The sequence below is a fragment of the Plasmodium vinckei genome (genome assembly GCF_900681995.1).
Source record: "Plasmodium vinckei vinckei genome assembly, chromosome: PVVCY_10".
Classification (NCBI taxonomy): domain Eukaryota; phylum Apicomplexa; class Aconoidasida; order Haemosporida; family Plasmodiidae; genus Plasmodium; species Plasmodium vinckei.
This window is the reverse complement of record NC_051302.1, coordinates 154,130-173,351: the sequence shown is the minus strand read 5'-3', so window position 1 is coordinate 173,351 and position 19,222 is coordinate 154,130. Positions and strand designations below refer to the sequence as shown.

The 19,222-nt window shown below is 21.5% G+C and overlaps 2 protein-coding genes across 2 annotated transcripts; one reads left to right on the top strand and one right to left on the bottom strand.

The window, feature by feature from the left end:
* Positions 1-36: 36 nt before the first annotated feature.
* PVVCY_1000370 (phosphopantetheine adenylyltransferase, putative) lies at positions 37-3,729 on the bottom strand (the record flags this gene model as incomplete). The annotated part of the gene is made up of 1 exon (XM_008625495.1): positions 37-3,729. The coding sequence occupies one exon, from the start codon at positions 3,727-3,729 to the stop codon at positions 37-39; it is 3,693 nt and encodes a 1,230-aa protein (XP_008623717.1).
* A 2,787-nt stretch (positions 3,730-6,516) lies between these two features.
* Positions 6,517-17,899, top strand: PVVCY_1000360 (E3 ubiquitin-protein ligase, putative; the record flags this gene model as incomplete). The annotated part of the gene is made up of 8 exons (XM_008625494.1): positions 6,517-6,597; positions 6,897-16,325; positions 16,490-16,586; positions 16,761-16,882; positions 17,026-17,186; positions 17,319-17,453; positions 17,588-17,724; positions 17,874-17,899. 8 exons carry the CDS (start codon positions 6,517-6,519, stop codon positions 17,897-17,899), a joined length of 10,188 nt encoding a protein of 3,395 aa, XP_008623716.1.
* Positions 17,900-19,222: the final 1,323 nt, after the last annotated feature.

The following is a 19,222-nucleotide window of genomic DNA, read 5'->3' as shown; positions in this document are numbered from 1 at the left end:
AATAAAATGAATAAATGAAATAAATATAAAAAAAAATTATAATAAATTTAAATGCAAATAATTTAATGCAGAAAAATAAGGGTAATAATAATTTTCATACGTTAAAATATGTTGAAAAATTATGTTGTAAAATGATAAAACATTATAATTGCTTGTATCTTTCATATGCTCTAATTTTATATAAAATGGTGTATTTTTAAAGTTAGTATTATTTTTTTTAAAGTCGTAATTTTTTTCAAAATCTATATTATAATCATTTAGTGGTGATAAATTCATATATATATATTTATGGATGATGGAATATTTCTTTTGATATTGAAGAAAAGGGTAGAACGTATCATAATCATTTTTTTGTTTCAACCCCCATTGTTTTTTAATATAACTATTAATAATCATTTCAATATGTGTTTCAAAATGTACCAAAAAAATAAACACAAAATCGTTTATGTTCATATTGTAGGTATTTTTCTTTTCTTTATTTTCTTCGTTAATCAAATAATTTAAGAAATAAAAGGAAAAAAATGAAATAAAATAATTGTCTATAAATTTGTAAATTAGCATTTTTCGAAATAACGTTATTTTATCATTATTATTTATGTTTATATTAATAAAATAATTAAATCTTTCATTATAAATATTGTTTAATAAACTATTTTTTGTAACATAATTAATAATATCATTTTCACTTAGCTTATTTTGATCATTGAATTTTTCCTTTTTTTCTCTAATTTTTATTGTATATAAGTTATTTATAATTTGTATACCTTTTTTATTTGAACAGACAAAATGAAAATTGTGTGTAAAATTTTCTCTTTTTTTTATATTATCATTGTTATCATCATTTGGTGATTTACTATTATTACTTGGTTTGTTTTTGATGTTTAAATGTAAATAGTTTTCTTTTTTTTGTATACCCTTTTCTACATATTTGGAATATTGATAAGGAGGCATATTATAATTTTTATTTTTGTATTTTCTCATTAATGTGTAGTTACACATTGTATATGGTGTTATAATGGAACCTCGATAAAATCCTTTTTTGTTTTTGAAATTATTTGAAAAATATAAATTAAAATCATATTTTTTTAAAGTATATTGTTCATTTTCCAAAATGGTGTGATGAACATTTTTTTCTGGGTTATTGTTTTTTTTTTTCACTATTGTCAAATTGGATAGTTCTTTCAAATTTGTGACATGTTTTGATGAATTAACTTTTGGAAACAAATCAAAATGGAACATTTTGCATATAATTGAAGTAGACAAAATCATGAGTATAAGTATAAGAATTTGGTTAACAATTTCTTCCATAATTGTTTCTTTCATATTACTGATATAAATTTTAAATATGTCTTCATAGTTTGTACAAAATGAACTATTTTTTTGTTTTATAATTTTATTGTTAATTATATAATTTTGGTTTATAAATTGTTCTTTTTTTTTTATTATTTGTAAAAGTATATTATTATAAAAAAAGAAAGAAAGAGTGACGGATATTTTTATAAAGAATTGGATTCTATTTTCTGTATAATATTTGTTTGAAAAATGATTTATAAAAAAAGAAATCAAAACAAATAGGTGTCTGAAAAAATCATTAACGATGAAATTGTCATTTTTGTTACCTCCATTTTTATTAGCTCCATTCTTATTAGAATTACTTTTTTTTTGCTTACAAAAATAACTTTTAATTCTATTCAAGTATAACTTTTTGAAATTCTTTCTTCCACTTTTTTTCAAAAAAATATCAGCATGCATTTGTGTGAGAAAATGGTTTATATTAAAATATAAGCATGCTTTAATAAAATATTTTAAATATTTAGAAAATTTTCCTTTTCTATATGTGCTATTTTCCATTCTGATTAATGTCGAACTAATTTTTTCTCTACTAGATATGTTTATTGTATCAAAAATATTTAAACATGTTTTTATTTTTTCAATATCATTCTCTCTATTCCTATTATTGCTGTCTATTGCAATCTGAAGATTATGTTTGATTTGCTCGTTCTTAGTAAGACTTGTTTTATTTTTTTGAAATATTAATTTTCTTCTTTGGGCAATATCATATCCATTAGCTTCTGATTCTTTAGACATAGTCAAACAGAACAAATCTCGAATATCAAGGGAAAACGAAAATGGATCATGTATCCTTTTTAAAACTATTATTTTTTTTTCACTTTTATTTTTATTGTAATTAATATGGAATTGTAAATAATTAAAAATTTTTTTCTTGTATTTATTTGAACATAGAAACTTGTTTCCTTTCCATTTTTCATCCTGACATAATTTTTCTATGTTTGTTTTTATTAAAGATTGGCATTTTTTTTTCAGAAAATTAGTAGATTTTGATACAAAACATGTTTCTTTTTCTTGATTAAATTTATTAGAAGTTCTGTAGTAACTATTGCTTATGTATTTTCTGTATTTGTCTCGATACGATTCCGATATTTCTTTAGGTTTATTTTTGTTATTTTTCATTGCAATTTGATATAAAATAGTGTGTGAATTTTTAATTTTTATAAAAGGTATTATGCTATAAAAATTATAAAAAATAAATTGTATATTATAAACATTTGATATTAAGAATAATACATCATATATATCAAATACTCTTAATTTTAAATCATCAATTTCTTCACAGTATTTTTTTTTATAAATATTTTTATTATTATATAATCCAATATAAAAAAATTTGTTGGCTAAAAAAATTGAATAAAATAAAAGAAGTGTATGTCCCATATGTATTTTATCAAAAGTTCCTGCAAATAGACCTATATCGTTTTTATTTAAGCTTTTGTATATTGTTTTTTGAATTTTATACTTTTCAATTTTTATGTCAGATCCTTTTTTATATTTACTTCTACACCCACCTTTTGTCATTTTCAAACATTTTAAAGTATCCCTTGTTTTTGTATTTATTTTAATACATGAATCATTTACCTCTTCTTGTTTTAATTCTTTGCAATTTTTCATATTTTGTGTATTACTATTTTCAGAAGCTTTAGGAACTTCATTTATATTAATGGAGGTATTATTGTTGTCATCATTGTTAGTATTGATAATATTGTTGGAAGTTTGTTTTTTCTTCTTCTTTGATTTACATTTTTCATCACTATGGTTGATAAAGTCAAGCCCGTATATTTTTTCATATACCTGTGTAACAGTTTTGCTATGTTTATTTAGTATAATAAATGTCCCATAATGCATTTTAAGCTCATTTAAAATGCTTTTTGATAATGTATGCTCATAATAATTATTGATTGAAAAGTTTTGAAAAAATATATACGAGTATAATTTGTGTAAATCTGATATTGGTAAAACGACACGAATTATTTTCTCTAGTTTTTTTTGATAAATTTGTTCAATTATATATTTTAAATAATAAAAGGTAGACATTTTTAAAATACATTTTGAACTAGCAAATTTTATAAGCAAGTAGACATTTTCAACTTTGTTTTTTAGTTTAATAATTGATTTAACTATGAGTTTAACATTTTTCACTATTTTTTCATAAAATTTATATTCCACAATTGATTTTAAGATTTTGTTTTTATTTATAAAACTAGCATTATAGTTCTTCAATAGTTTGTACAAATATGTTCCAATGTTGAAGTTATTAAATTTTTTATTTTTTGCATACCAAGATATTTTCCTTCCATTAGTTTTTGTATATGTAATAAAATTATAGTCTTCAATAATTAAAAACACATTTTCGTAAACCCCCCTATTCTTCATTTTCCCTACTATTTTACACTTTCGCTAATACGATAATAAAATAAATGCAATCATACCTGTATATATATTTATACAAAGTACATATAGGTGTATAAATATGAAAAGGATTGCATATGTATTTATCTGTTGAATGATTTTAAATACATTAAACATAAAAGAGAGGAAACAAATACGATTTCATCATAATATTGTTTATGCTTAACTAAATAAGTTACATTAAAGTTGTATATTTTTCGAATAACTTTTTTGGGAATATTTTATAGTTTTAATAATATGTATTTTATTATATGATTTTATTATATATATTTTTATTTATGATAATTTTTATTGTAATTATGTTTATTAGTTTTATTTATATTTTTTTTTTACAATTTTTATATGTTTTGTAACACATTGCTTTTGATTATATTTTTGTATTTTTTTTTTCAAGAAATTCATCGTGGGCATTTAAAAAAATAAAAACTATAATAAATAAAATGTAATGAATTAAAAATTTTAAGAAATACAACATTAAAGAGGATTGGTAAAATGTAATAAAAAAAATATAAACAAATAAAAACTGGAAAACTTATTGATATATAATTTTGCTTTATTGCAGAATTTTATCATTCCATAGTATTAACAAGATATATACATAAATATTATCATTTATACCTTATTTATAAAACATATTTTTTTTATCCATATACATACTTTTATAAAAAATATATAAAAATAATCTTTTAATATGATATAACAACTATCTACTTAACATTAAGGTATATAAAAAGTGTAATTAAACTAAATACTGTTGTTTTAAAAAATAAGACGGCCATATCATGTATGTACCTACTCAAAGAGTATCTTATTCCATATACTTTAAAAACAAATCGTTTTGCAAAACATTAAATTATATTCTTAATTAGTTCGATTTAATTTTTTATACTTCCTTTTTTATATCAATTTATTGACTATTAGTTTATCCTTAATATACATAATAGTGAGTTTTATGATATAGTATAAATTATATAACACATATTCAGGCATATATATATGTTGATATTCATATAAAAAAATAGAATTGTATATACTTTTGCAATTAGCTAATTATAATATAGTTCATTTTGTTTGTTTAGAAAATATAGCATTAATTTTTAAAAAGTAGCAATTACTTTTATATGTATAATAGTTTATACAACAACTGCAAAAATATATGGAGAATGTGTATACACACATTTTAATTGGTTAAGAATATAAAATGAAAATCTTTCACCCTTAAAAATTAATCTAATGTAATGTATTTTAAAATATTCTCAAGGAATTAACAAATATAAAAATAAGTATTGATATGATAATATTTACTAAATATCACATAATGTCGTAAATTTTAATATGTTTTCATTATGTTGCTAAATAAAAGCATATTTTGAAAAAAAAATAATAATGTCAATAAGTTTATTTACATTATGTACCACCAAAAAAGTTGTTAATTGATTTTATAACATTATATGAAATAAAAAAAGAATATATATAATATTTATTCAAAACAATGATATTGTTCCTTATATAGACTTAAATAGTAGTGTTTACTTGAAAGGTTTATATATAGTTTATTAAATTGGCATATCTATTGCTATATTATTTGAAAAAAATATTTTTATAGAGCGCCTATTGGTGTGTGCACATCCCCAGATATATACATAAGGTTTATGCAAAATATGGGCAATGTGTATACATGAATATTTCCTATATAGTTTATTTCACTGTTTTTTGTATTGTATAATATTTCAAATATATACTTTATACAAACGGTGTATATCTCATATATAAGTTAATCATAAGATTTTCCAAATATATATATGCATATAAGATATTTATAATAAATGCTACACGCATTTTTGTTGCATATTTATGTTCCTTTTAAAAAAAAAACAATCTAAATGATTACATAAAGATTACACAAAAAAAGCTAAAAGAAATATGATGAAAAAAGAAGGGCTATAATATAGGTGAAAAAAAAGAACAAATTGTAAATTTATATTTTATGCTACTTTCACCTTTTGTTCTTATTAAGTAAGAACATATCCTATAGATTGTATATGTACATATAATATTTATAAAATATCTAAACTTGTTTTATAACATAAAAATTAAAGAATAAAAGCATTCTCTTATAATCTCCATTTTCCCTTTGTTTAAAAATAATGATCAATATACCAATTTTTTGTAGGGAATTTATTTCTACACTTGAACTATTATAGAATCTCTCATATGTATATATATATATATTTATTTATATTTAATTATTAACTTTTTATCTATTATAAATCATATATATAATCCCTTTTTTTTCCTTATATATAACATTGTTATATGATATACCTGATCGGTTTATAAGTAATGGTAATAATAGCAGTAACAAAAAATACACATAAAAGGGAATTACCATTAATAAATTTTCAAATGTAGAATAAAAATATTATAATTTTAATTATATATATTATTTTTGTTTTTACGATAAAATATTTATTTATATATGTTATGCAAAACTTTTTTTATATCGCAATATTTTTTTTGCATTTTTTTTTTCGTGTTTTTTGATTTCATTATCACGGTTATTTTTATTTATATTTTTTGCATTGCATGTATAATATTTTTTTAAAGATATTTTTGTATATATTATTTTATTTATTTTATTTCTTATTATAAGGTACTTTATATCATATATTTATATTCATAGATATTTTAATAGGATATTATCTTGAAATATAATATGGTATATTATATAATATGATTTAAATAATCATAATGAAAAAATATATGATTTTTGAAAACTCACAATACTCATATATAATAAATACTATAAAACATGGAAACGAATCCGAGAAGGTAGGCTATTACTATATTAGCTTTATGAAATTTCATATATATGCATATGCTTGTGTTTAGATTCTTGTAAAGTTCTTTATTTTTATTTTCTTTTTTTTGGCTTTTTACGAAAAATTAGTTTTCTCTTATATCCTCTATTCTTGTTATTACTATTACTTTTTTACACACATGCTGTTTTAAAACAAATAAAAATTATATCTATATATTATTTATCGTTTGTTGGAAGCGTTGTATATATGTTACATGTATAAGCTTATACACATGCTCATATTTTTACCCCTTCTTTACCCCTTTTATAGCTCGCTGCGCTGAACGATTTTTATGAGCAACTAAATTTATCTGTGGATGGAGGAATAAGTAATTCACATTTGGAAGAATATATTAATGTGTTAATTCATGTAATTAATAAACCCCATGCATCGTATGATGATTCATACAAAAATACTGGAAATAAAAAAACATCGAAAGGATGGGGAAATGATAAAAAATTAAATAATGATAAAATAAATGATGTAGTAGGAGATGGATTAAATAATTTCTTCAAAATAATACAAGAGCATATAGGTGTTTATGCTACAAGTTTTGATGATATGGATGAATTTGATTATAGTGACAATAACAATGAGAAAGTTCGAAGAAAAAAAAAAAATAAAAAAAATAATAAGAGAAAAGGTGATAATGAAAATAACAATAGTGATAATAATAAAAAAGGAAATGAAAAATTATTAGAAAATTTGAACACAAATGAAGAAGAAAAACTAGATAAAGAAAATAACGAGGAAGAAAAAGGAAAAGATGAAATAAGTGAAGAAGAGGATGATGAAGAAAATGAATCGGAGGAAAATGATGAAGATGAAAGTAGCGACGATAATAAAAATAAATATAGTAGCGAATTTGATTCAGAATTTGATAGTTCAAATAATTGTTCTAGTATTACAAGTGAATGTAGTAATGAGTTTGATAACGAGAAAATGTTTATGGATGAAGCATGTGCAATTGATGTAAAATATATTAATATGATATATACTGCTACTTGCTGTATCTATACTATTTTAGATATATACCCTAATTCAATAAAATATGTAATTAATAATCGAGATTGTGTAAATATATTAAATAAAAAATTAAATGATATTGAATATATTGATGTTGCTGAAGTAATATTAAAAATTTTTGAAAAGCTAGTAGAAAAAGATCCTATGCTTATATTGAAAAAAAAGAGTATTAAATATATGTTAATGCATATAGATTTTTATAATGTAAATATTCAGAAAAAAATATTTTTTTGCATTATTCAAATGATTAATAATATTAAGAAATATAAACATATTAAAAAGTATATCATGCCTTATTGTAACACATATGTCAATTTTTTTCACTTCAATTATATTCATATATTAAATATTATTTGCACTTTATGGAGATCATTACTTGATAAAATAATTACTATACAATTAGATAATGATAATAAAATTAGAAGAAGAGCGAATTCATTATTATTAGATGAAGATAGAACTCGAAATTCTCGAAAAGGGAAAAATAAAAGCACAAAAGAAGTATCGTCTTATTTAAGCAAATTGATGGAAAAGAAGAAAAAAACGAAGAAAAAAAAAAAAAAAAAAAAACAAGGGGGTAATGATTCAAATGATAACGAAGATAAAACTGCAATGAAACATTTGCACACTAAGGAAGAAATTGATAAAAGTTATAATGTTATAGAAATATCAGATGATGAAAACAAAAGCAATGATATATCCAGTGATATTAGTAGTAATAGCAAAAGTAAGAAAAAGAAAAATTCTCAAAAAAAAATAGCTAGTTCAATTAGTAAAAACAAAAAATCCAAATTTTCCGAAAATGATATGGATGACGATTACGGGTGTGATAAGAAAAAAAAGAAGAAGAAAAAAAAATCTAATAAAAAAGAGAAAATTGATAAAGAAGATAATGATAGCGATTCAAATTCCAGCTGTGATCAAAAAGAAAATAAAAACGAAAAAAGGAAAAAAGCTAAAAAAAAAAAAGAAAAAGATGATATATACATTTTAGATGATAACATATCAGAAAATGTTAATGAATCACATGGTGAAGTAAAGGGTGAAGGAAATGTTTTTCCTATTAATAAAATAAAAGGCGATGAAACGAAAAAAACTAGTAACAATTTTGATAAAGGTAAAGAAGATAGCCGAAATAATAAGGAAGAAAAAAACAAAACAAATTGTATTAACAATCAAAATAATCTTTTACAAAATATAATTCATTTAAATAATAATGAAAGTATAAATAATAAGTTATGTACAGAAATAGAAAGCGTATATAATACTAATATTAGAGATAATATTATAAAATTATTAATAGAATGTAAAATAGAGGATAATTTATATGCCTTTATCGAAACATTTTATATTATATCTATACTAGTTAATTATAGTAATAATATATTAGAAGATTTTTGTAACAGCGACTTTTTAGAAAAATTTAATGAATTGTTTGATAATAAAAAATTTAAAAACAATAATATATTGATTATTTATATTTTATTTACTTTATATTCTTTTCTTCCAATATGCAAAATTGATGGATCTGTAATACATAAGTATGAAACAGAAAATTTGTTAGGAAAACAATATAAAGAAGAATCATTAAAAAGTAGCACACAAGAAAATGATATTATTAGTAATGACGAGTTTTGTTCCACTAAGTGTGTACCTATGAATTTTCCAGTGGATGTTAAAAAAGAAAAGCTCGATTTTTATAAAAATAATTTGAAATATTTAATGAAAGTTATAAAAATAATTATACCAAATATATATACCATATTTGAAGAAACATTATATTATGATACAAAATATTTATGTACATCAATACTGTTATCGCTATTTATTTCTCTCTATAAAATATCATTTACATCGTTTAACAATCCAGAATTCGTTCAATGCTTAGATTACATATTTAGTTATAATACAGAGTTATATTCTTTTATAAGATTTAGTATTTTAAATAATTTATCTGACACATCAGCTATTAGTGGTATTATTATATGCAAAATTGTCGAGTCGTTTGTAAATCTTATATCAACTAATTTAATGTATAAAGATTTGAAGGAAAAATTGAATATAAAAAGTGAAAATACAACTAATGAGGCATATATTAATTTTAATATGAATGATAAAAATATCAGCATTCAAGAAAATGATATAACGAACCTCAGTTTTCATGATAATAAACCAGTTTTTTTACATGTACTAATAAATATTATAAAAAATATATTACTAAAAAAGAAGAGAGAAATAGCTATCCAGGAAAACAACTCTTTTTGCAATAGTAATAAACAAATTTATAACATTATATTTTTGTACTTTTATGATTTATATAATTCTGACTGTTCAGGAAAAAATATAATAAACAATAATAGCTATTCCATTCCCCATAATATTTTATATAATAATCCAGAGCATAATGATGTTGATACATCGACAAATGGAAAATTATTATTCTTTAATTACGAAAGAGAATCTAAAAATGTCAATTTAGAATTTGGCACAATATTTTTATGTTATGAGAATGTAAAAAAATGCAAAAATAATGATGTGTCAAACATATTTTTAAAAGATTTAATTATTGATGAAATAAGCTGCTATAATAATGTTGTTTTATCTTACTATTATTTAATAAACTTGTTTTATAATTTATATCGTATGGGTGAAGATGGATCAATTTATTTTTATCAATACAATATTGCAAAAAGGTTATATTTTTTTTTATTTCAAAAGCTGTTTTATGGAAATACAGGAAAAAAACATACACAAAAGGTAGACAATTGGCAAGAAAACAATGGGGAATATGTTTTTAAAAACAATACTATTATTAATAATGAAGAATTTATATATAAGGAAAAACAAAAAAAGAAAACTTTGAAATTATTAAAAAATATAGATAGAAATTTAAGATTATATATATTTTTATATGCATTATTGTTTGTTAACAATGAAAAAAAAGAGGATATAGTACATGGCTTATTTTTAAATAGCATTAAAAAGTTATATAACATTTTAGGGATGGTGAAAAATATTGAAGAAATAAGCAAATCCGAAATTAATAATTTAGAATCTTCAGTTTTAAAAATTTTTGATGTTTATCATTATAATTTAATTACAAATAATGTATCTTTTTACCATTTTTCCAATTTGATTAAATTAACAAAGGATTGTTTAAATATGTTTGATAACTTGCCTATGCATTTTTTCCAAGAGAATTTAAATGGCACAAATAATTGTGTGCATACAAATATAAATGAGTTTAATACAAATAATAATAAAACGCTATGGTCATCAAATTCCGATGATTTTCCATCGTTACATCAGGAAAACTATTGTGGAAATAATGTGTTGAGTTCAAAAAGCAGAAAAATTAGTGATAATAATTTGGCAAAAAGTTTGAAACAGCGAAAAAAAAATAACATTGAAGATTCAAACATCGATGAGCGTGCAGATAATAGAGAAACAAATAAACAAGTAGAAGGTGTTGACTTAGGTACTAATATTAATGAAAAGAAACTCGATACTTCTATATTTGTTGAAGAAATTGAAGAAGAAAAAAAAAAACAAAAAAAAACTGAAGAAAATGAACCTCCAATATTTTATACTTTAAAAGGGCCAAATAAAGAAATAGGAATTAATAAAAAAGAAGAAAGTGCAAAAGATGTTAGTTCAACAAATACACCATATGCACCCCAAAATAGTTTTCCTATTAAGGATAAAAAACAAACAAAAGGAAATAATTTTATTGATGAAAAAGATATGAGTAGTGTCAAAAATTACAATAATGTGTATTATGTTTCTAAGGGTTCATTTTATGATGCCTTATCCAAAAATAATAATATAAGTACAAAATATAATGACAAAAAAGGAAAATGCATGTATAATAATTACAACTGTCATTTCCCAATTCATTTAAGAAGAAATGGGCTATATGTTGATAATGTAGCAATTTTTAATTCTTTGAACAAGGGTATACAATTATCAATGGTACAGGATAATAATGACGAAGTTTCAAATAATAGAATGTATCAAGAATTTAATAAAAATGAAAATAATGTAGTTTATGATTACACAAAAGGAAAAGGTGAGGAAGAAGATAAGAGTGGTACTTTCTCATATAAAAGCAAAGAAAAGGATGATAAAAATCGTAAAAATGTAAAAATATCACAAAAGAATTCGAAAGATTTAAAGATTAACAAAATGATATATACAAAAGATATGACAAATAGATTTTTATATTATTCCAAAAATGATTTTGATAAATCTAAAAATTTACAAGGATCTTTTAACATATTTGAATCATTTAATAAAGTTGAAAATTATATAAGAAAAAATATTAACAAAATTAATAAAAATTACAATTCAAAATATTATGGAAAAAATGACGATTTTATTATCCTATCAATTAATGGAATAAATGTGCATAAAGATTCATGCATTTCTGAATACTTAGTAAAATTAAGTGATTTATATTATTTAAATAAAAATGAATCATATATTAATGAGGAAAATATATATTGCAATTTTGAAAATTTTTATGTTTATAATGATGTAGTAGAACATTGTATAACCAATTATAATTATATTAAAAATAATATAAAATATTTATGGAATAATAATAGCCATCAGGGTATTTATAATACCATTAGTATAGGCAATAATAAACATAACAAAATGCACATTATAAATTACAAAATTATTAAAAAGCGAAAACATTCTGAACAAGCATATGAACAAGCTTTCTATGATGACGAACTTATGAACATAAATAATGATTTAAATATTGTTACAAAAAAAAAAAACAAAAAAAAAAGAGATAATAATTATGACAATATGGATGATGGCATACAAAAAAGTGAGCATAACACATTTTACAAAAATAATGATATATATTCCTATGTCAGCCCAAGTACTTATAAACAACTTAAGAGTAGCATAAACACCCCATTTTCTTGTAAAATTATAAATGATAAATATAATTATTATAATATATCTTTCGATTTAGTTAAACAATTGCATAATACTGCTGATGAAAATATCGATACGAATGGGGGTACAGAAAATGTTTCGGGAAATAATTTCCTTACTATGCTAAAAACAAAAGCACAAAAAGAGGCTTATGAAAAAAGCAAAAGTTTATATCACGAAATTGGAACAATTAATGATGCTTATGATTATAAATCTTTAAAACATATAAATGGGCAAGAATATTATGACGAATTGGGAAATGAAAAGATAGAGAATGAAAAAAAAACATCACCATATTTACTTGACTATTTAAAAAATTGTTATATAGATAACAAAATGGATTTTGAATTTTTAGAAAATAATTATGTAGAAAATGATTCAATTTATTTATCTACATATCTTAAAAACGAAATGACAAAAGTAACAGAACTTATTCTTTTAGATAATCACTATATTAATAAGGATATAATGCTTAGTACACATTATCACAATTTCAATGTTGTTTTAGATAATGAAAAAAGTAGTAATGGCAATATTTCATATGGCAGTAAAAGAAGTACTATTGAAGATATTGAAATGGGAAGAATGTGGGAATTTAATTTGTATAAGAAATATTATGAAAAAAACATGATATATAATAATGAAGGAATAAACAAAGAAAGTATGGAAACAAATCACGATCCTTTACTTCAACATGGAAATATGAGTAAACCAGGTTTTGAAGAAGAAGAATTTTATATGTTATTTAATTATATGCCTATGTATAGCGAAATTATTAAAAAGGGAGTCATAATGAAAACAGAAAATGATACAGAATGGGAATATGATCAAGCATTCTTCAATTTAAAAAATGTTAAAAATTGTTTATGTAATAATAAAAAAAAGAGAAAAATGGATAGAGATATATTTATTGAAAATATGTACAACTTTTTGTTATATAAAATATTATTTTTACTTTTTAAGCATTTTAAAATTTTCAATACTCAGCCACTTTTAGACTTTTATATGAGTAATGAAGTCGAAAATAAATTGATTTTAGATGAAAATAAAATTGAATCAATGAAATTACTAAACGATATGACAAAACATGAAATGAATTTTGTGAAATCTTTCTATTTATGCAAAAACAATGAAGGACCAAACAAATTATTACTTGATATAAATAAAATCGAAAAAAAAGATTTTATATTAAATAGTTTAAATAATAAAATAATGTATTATTTGAATAATCCATTATTCATGTTTAGTGAAAAATTACCATCATGGATATACAAAATATTTTATTTATTTAATTTTGTAATAAATATTGATATTCGATCCTTTTTTTTTGAAATAGCATATTTTGGAAACTATAGAGGTTTATATAATTATAAACAAAGAATAAAAGAATTAGTTGATAAGTTTAATGAAAAAGTAACTACTCGAAATGGAGCATTAATGGAAGAACATTTATTATCAGTGTGTGCAAATTATACTTATAATTCTGAAAAAAAAAAAATATTTAACTTTTTACAAGATAATACTACTTTATCATTACCTAGAACTAAAATCAAATTACACAGACATAAAATAGTAGATTCATCTTTCCGAATATTTAATCATTTACATTATATAAATTCGAATTATGTTACACCCTCCTATTTAGATATAGAATTTTTTAATGAAGAGGGAACCGGGTTAGGTCCTTCTTTAGAATTTTATAATGAAGTTATTGAAGAGTTAAAAAAAGAAAAATTAAAATTGTTTAAAATTGAAAATAATTATCTTTTCCCTATATCTTATAAAATAGATTTAAACAATTTTGATTTCAATTTATTAAAAAAACCTAAACATTCTGAACTTACAAATACGAGTAATAATAGTGCTAATGACATAGGAGCAGCTTTTTCTGGAAACCTTCACAATTTCAATAATCATCGAACATTTGGCTCAACAAATCATAACACATATAATTCTTCTTCGATTAATAAAAGAATAAATGGTGTTAGTGATGGGGTACATACAAATAGTTACCATTCAGTTAACAGCTTCATAAATCACTTTTTATATTCTATGAATTCAAATATGTTTAATAAGAATAATAGAAATTTGGATAATTTTGACGATATATCAAAAATAGGAATTTTAGATAAAAAATCAAAGAATAAAAAGAACAAAAAAAGTGGAAAAAAAAGCGGAACCAGTAAATCTAAAAATGTTTCCATTACAGATATTAACAATGGTAGTTTAGAAAGTGATACTAAAAAAAAAGTAAAAAAAAAAAAAAAAAAAAATGATGTCAAAGAAGAGGGTGAACTTGACGAGGATGAAGATGTTGAAGAAATTAAAAATAGTTCAACAAAAATGAGTAAAAAAGATAATATATGTCAAGAATCAATTAGCGAAAAACCAAAAGATAAAAAGGGAACAAACAATCAGGATAGTTGTATGGATAACTATTCCGAAGATGATAATAATAATAGTGAGCATATAAATAAATCCATTGATATGTCTGATAAAACATCATCTTATAAAAAAAATAATGATTTTGATATAAAAGATAAAAATACAAAAATATCTGAAAAGAAACAAATAAATACAGAAATAAATAAAAAAAAAAGAGGTAGAAGTTATGATGCTGTAAATGAACCAGATGAAGGAGAAAATAAGAAATATGTAGATGGAAAAGATGATATTAATATGAAAGAAAAAATAGAGGATCAAAGTTTTGATGAGGATGAAGAAAATTATTATGAAGATGAAGAGGAGTATGGTTACGAAATTGACGAATATGATGATGACGATTATTATGACGAATATAGTGAAGAATATGAAAAAGGGGAAAAGAAAAACAATTTGAAAAAAAATAAAAAAGAAAAGAACTTAGATAATAAAGGAACAAAAAATAGTAAAATTAATGAAATAGCTGAAAAATCAGGAAATAAATATACAATATCCTCAGTTTCATCTTTTGATACAATAAAGAAACAAAAAAATGATATAAGTGTAAAAGAAGAGCAAAGCGAAAAAAATAACGAAGTTTATGAAGAAACTAGTAAAAAAATGAAAAAATCGAAAAACGATGAATTAGTAACAAATATAGCAGAAAAAAAAATAAAAGAAGAAATAAAAGAAGAAATAAAAGATGAATATATCATAGATGACAATAAAAGAAAACAAACCGAAAAGGGGGATAAGGAAAGTAAAAATGCAAATATTAAAAAATATAAATTATTTACAAAAGATTTTGAAGAACATTTCTTGAAGGAAGATAATATAGAAATGGAAAAAAAAAATGAAAGCTCTACAAAAAAAAATAATGATACAAATAAAGGCTTTAATTTAGTAAAATCTGAAACTCAGGATATTATTAATTTGCTCTTTAGTGAAATGAATAATAAATCACCTTTGGATATGGGATACAATAGTAGTGTCAATAAAAATACTAATATGGCGGAAAAGGAAAATGAACGAAAACAAGAAGAAATCGAACCTACACCGAAAAAAACAAATGAAACAATAAATAAAAAGGGAAATTCAAAAAATAAAAAAAGCATAAGTACAGATCAAGATACATTAGAGAATAGGTTATTTAAATATTTCAAATTGTTAGGCCAATTATGTGCAAAAATATTAACAGATAATCGAAATGTCGATATTAATTTACATCCATTATTTTGGTACCTTGTAATGAATAACTCTGGGTACATCAACATGTCAAAATTGCACCACTATCAATCGGTAAGTGGGGAAAAATATATATTCTTGCTTTATAATAACAGATAAAAAAATGAAAGAAGAAAGAAATATGTTTATAGTAGTTCATCATCGCACATGCGGTTGTGCATATAATATTTAAGTATGTGGATTTTTGTTTTACTTTATTTATTTTTATTTTTTCTTAGGTTGATGCAGTAAACATGAATAGTATAAATAAACTATTAGAATACCGAAGAGATGGCAAAAATGTTGAAGATTTACACCTCGATTTTACACTATTAGGTAATAATTTTATATAAAAATTCTTTATGCATAGCGATAAATTGCTTAAGAGATGTGCTCATAAATGTTTGATGCCTGAGCCATTTGAAATATTGTTAAATTATTAGTCATATATATTAAGTAGTGTGAAAAAGTCTATACATAATATTTTGTTTCTTTTTAATATAATAACAGGAACTACGCCACCCGTTGAATTAATACCTGATGGTTCGAACATACCCGTAACCAATGAAAACTTAGATTTGTTTATAAACAAAACAATTCAATATTCTTTATATGAGGGAATAAAATTTCAGGTAAAAATTATATATATATTTGATATCATTATTTTTTGGTATACCTACATTTTATTGTCGTATAAATACATTATAAATTGTGAGCAAGTTAAAAAGGATATAAATAATTGGAATATATAAATGTTTAATTAATTTTATAATAGGTATGGGCATTTCGCTTCGGTTTTAGTACTATAGCGCCATTAATATGTACAAATATTTTTGACGAAGAAGAAATATGTGAGTATTTATTTGGAAGTAGTATTAATAATGATGAGTATTGGACAATATCTCATTTATCAACTTATATTAAACCTGATCATGGGTAAGCATAAAGCAATTACAATAAATAAACGGAAAATGTATTTTAAAATACCACTTATTTTTATTGATATGCATGTAAACACACATACGCAAATAAATAACAAATAAATTTATGACTTTTTTTTTTATGAAGGTACACAAACGATTCAATTACATTCATCACGCTAATCGAGATATTATCAGAATTTGACTGTAATGAAAGGAAAATGTTTCTTAAATTTTGTACCGGAACTTCTACCTTACCTAATAATGGGTTTTCAGCCTTAAAGTAAGAAAATATACACATTTATATATATAATATGGAGACAAAGGGGATATTTATTAATTTTGTGTGTATATGTTTTGGAAAATAAAGCTTATAAGGATTTTATATTAATAATTATATTTATTTTATATATTTAGGCCATTAATGAAAGTTGTTAAGAAAGAAGATAATAATGATTTACCAAGTGTTATGACATGTACAAATTATTTGAAAATTCCAGACTATAAAAACAAAGAAAAATTACGAAATCGACTAATGTATGCCATCAATGAAGGTAAAAAAATATTTTTTTTTTCTTGTTTTTATATTATGGTGCATTACATTTTTTAATATTATATAAGTATATAACTATTGTAGTTTATAAAAGTGTGTGTGCATAGAATTCTCATATATATGTGTGTGTACGTGATATTTTTTTGATAGGCCAAAATAATTTTTCCTTATCATAGTTGTATACAAGGATAGAAATTAATTTTTTCAATACAACAGTTTGGAATTTTAGTTATAAGACCGTACTAAACTATGTTTTTTTTACATTTGATTTCATTTTAAATAGCTTTTTCGTTTTTATACATATTATATTTTTTTTAAGAATTTAAATTTTAAATAAAATAATTAGAATTCGTTAAAACTTTTGAAAAAATCTAAAGATATTTAAAATAAAATGTATACTTTATATGTACACATAAAATTAAAGTGTTACATATTTTTAATTATTGCATGCACGACGTTCATATAATAAATAATATGTAACATGTGTATTCCTTTAACAAGTATTACGTATTTTCAAGAAAAAAAATAATAAAATACACTTTCAAGGTTATTAATAACTGTTTAATAGTAGTAAGGAAAGAAAAATAATACATATTATATGTTATTAGTAAATTCTATTTATTAGTTTAGGTGCATAATCCTAAATATTAATTAAACAGGAGAGTGTGTGTTATTATGAATTATAGATAAGGAGGGGAATAAATTCCACAATAATATGTGTACAATATAAAAATAAATAATAGCAATTTATGTTTATTTTACATGTATATTATAATTTTTATATGTTATTATTATATTGTGTGTGTGTTACATATTATACATATAATAATTTTTATTTATATTATCCCAGACAACTTATTTTTGTTACATTAGTATATTATACAAAAATATTAAAGACGAAAAAATCATAGATTATAATATATTATTTTTTTAATAATTAGATATTATAACATAAAACAAAAAAAAAAAATAATAAAAAATGAAAAAAAAAAATAGAAAAAATAGAAAAAACAGAAAAATAAAATAGAAATATAAAATATATAATACACATTATATTTTTTATTTATAGGAATACTAAATTGTGATAATATTTTAAAAGACACATTATTTTGTCATGTATATTATATATTTCTATTTTATTTTAAATTTATTACATTTTTGTATATTTAAAAATTATGTATACCTGTGGAAATAAATATATGAAGATACAACTAATTTTGTTGGCATACACTTATATATATATAAGTGTATGCGTATAATAATTATGTATCACTATATATATTTACATATCCGTGTAACTTGATATTTTATATTTTGTTAATCATATATAATAAAAGTATATTTGATTAAAATAGCCAATAAATGATAGTAATAACCGAATTTTAGATTTTGTACGTTCGTTTTGTTATTATTATTATTATTATTGCTATTATTATGATTTTTTGTGTGTAGCATATTTGTTTTAGATTTTTAATTTTCAAAAATCTTCCTTGTCAGTT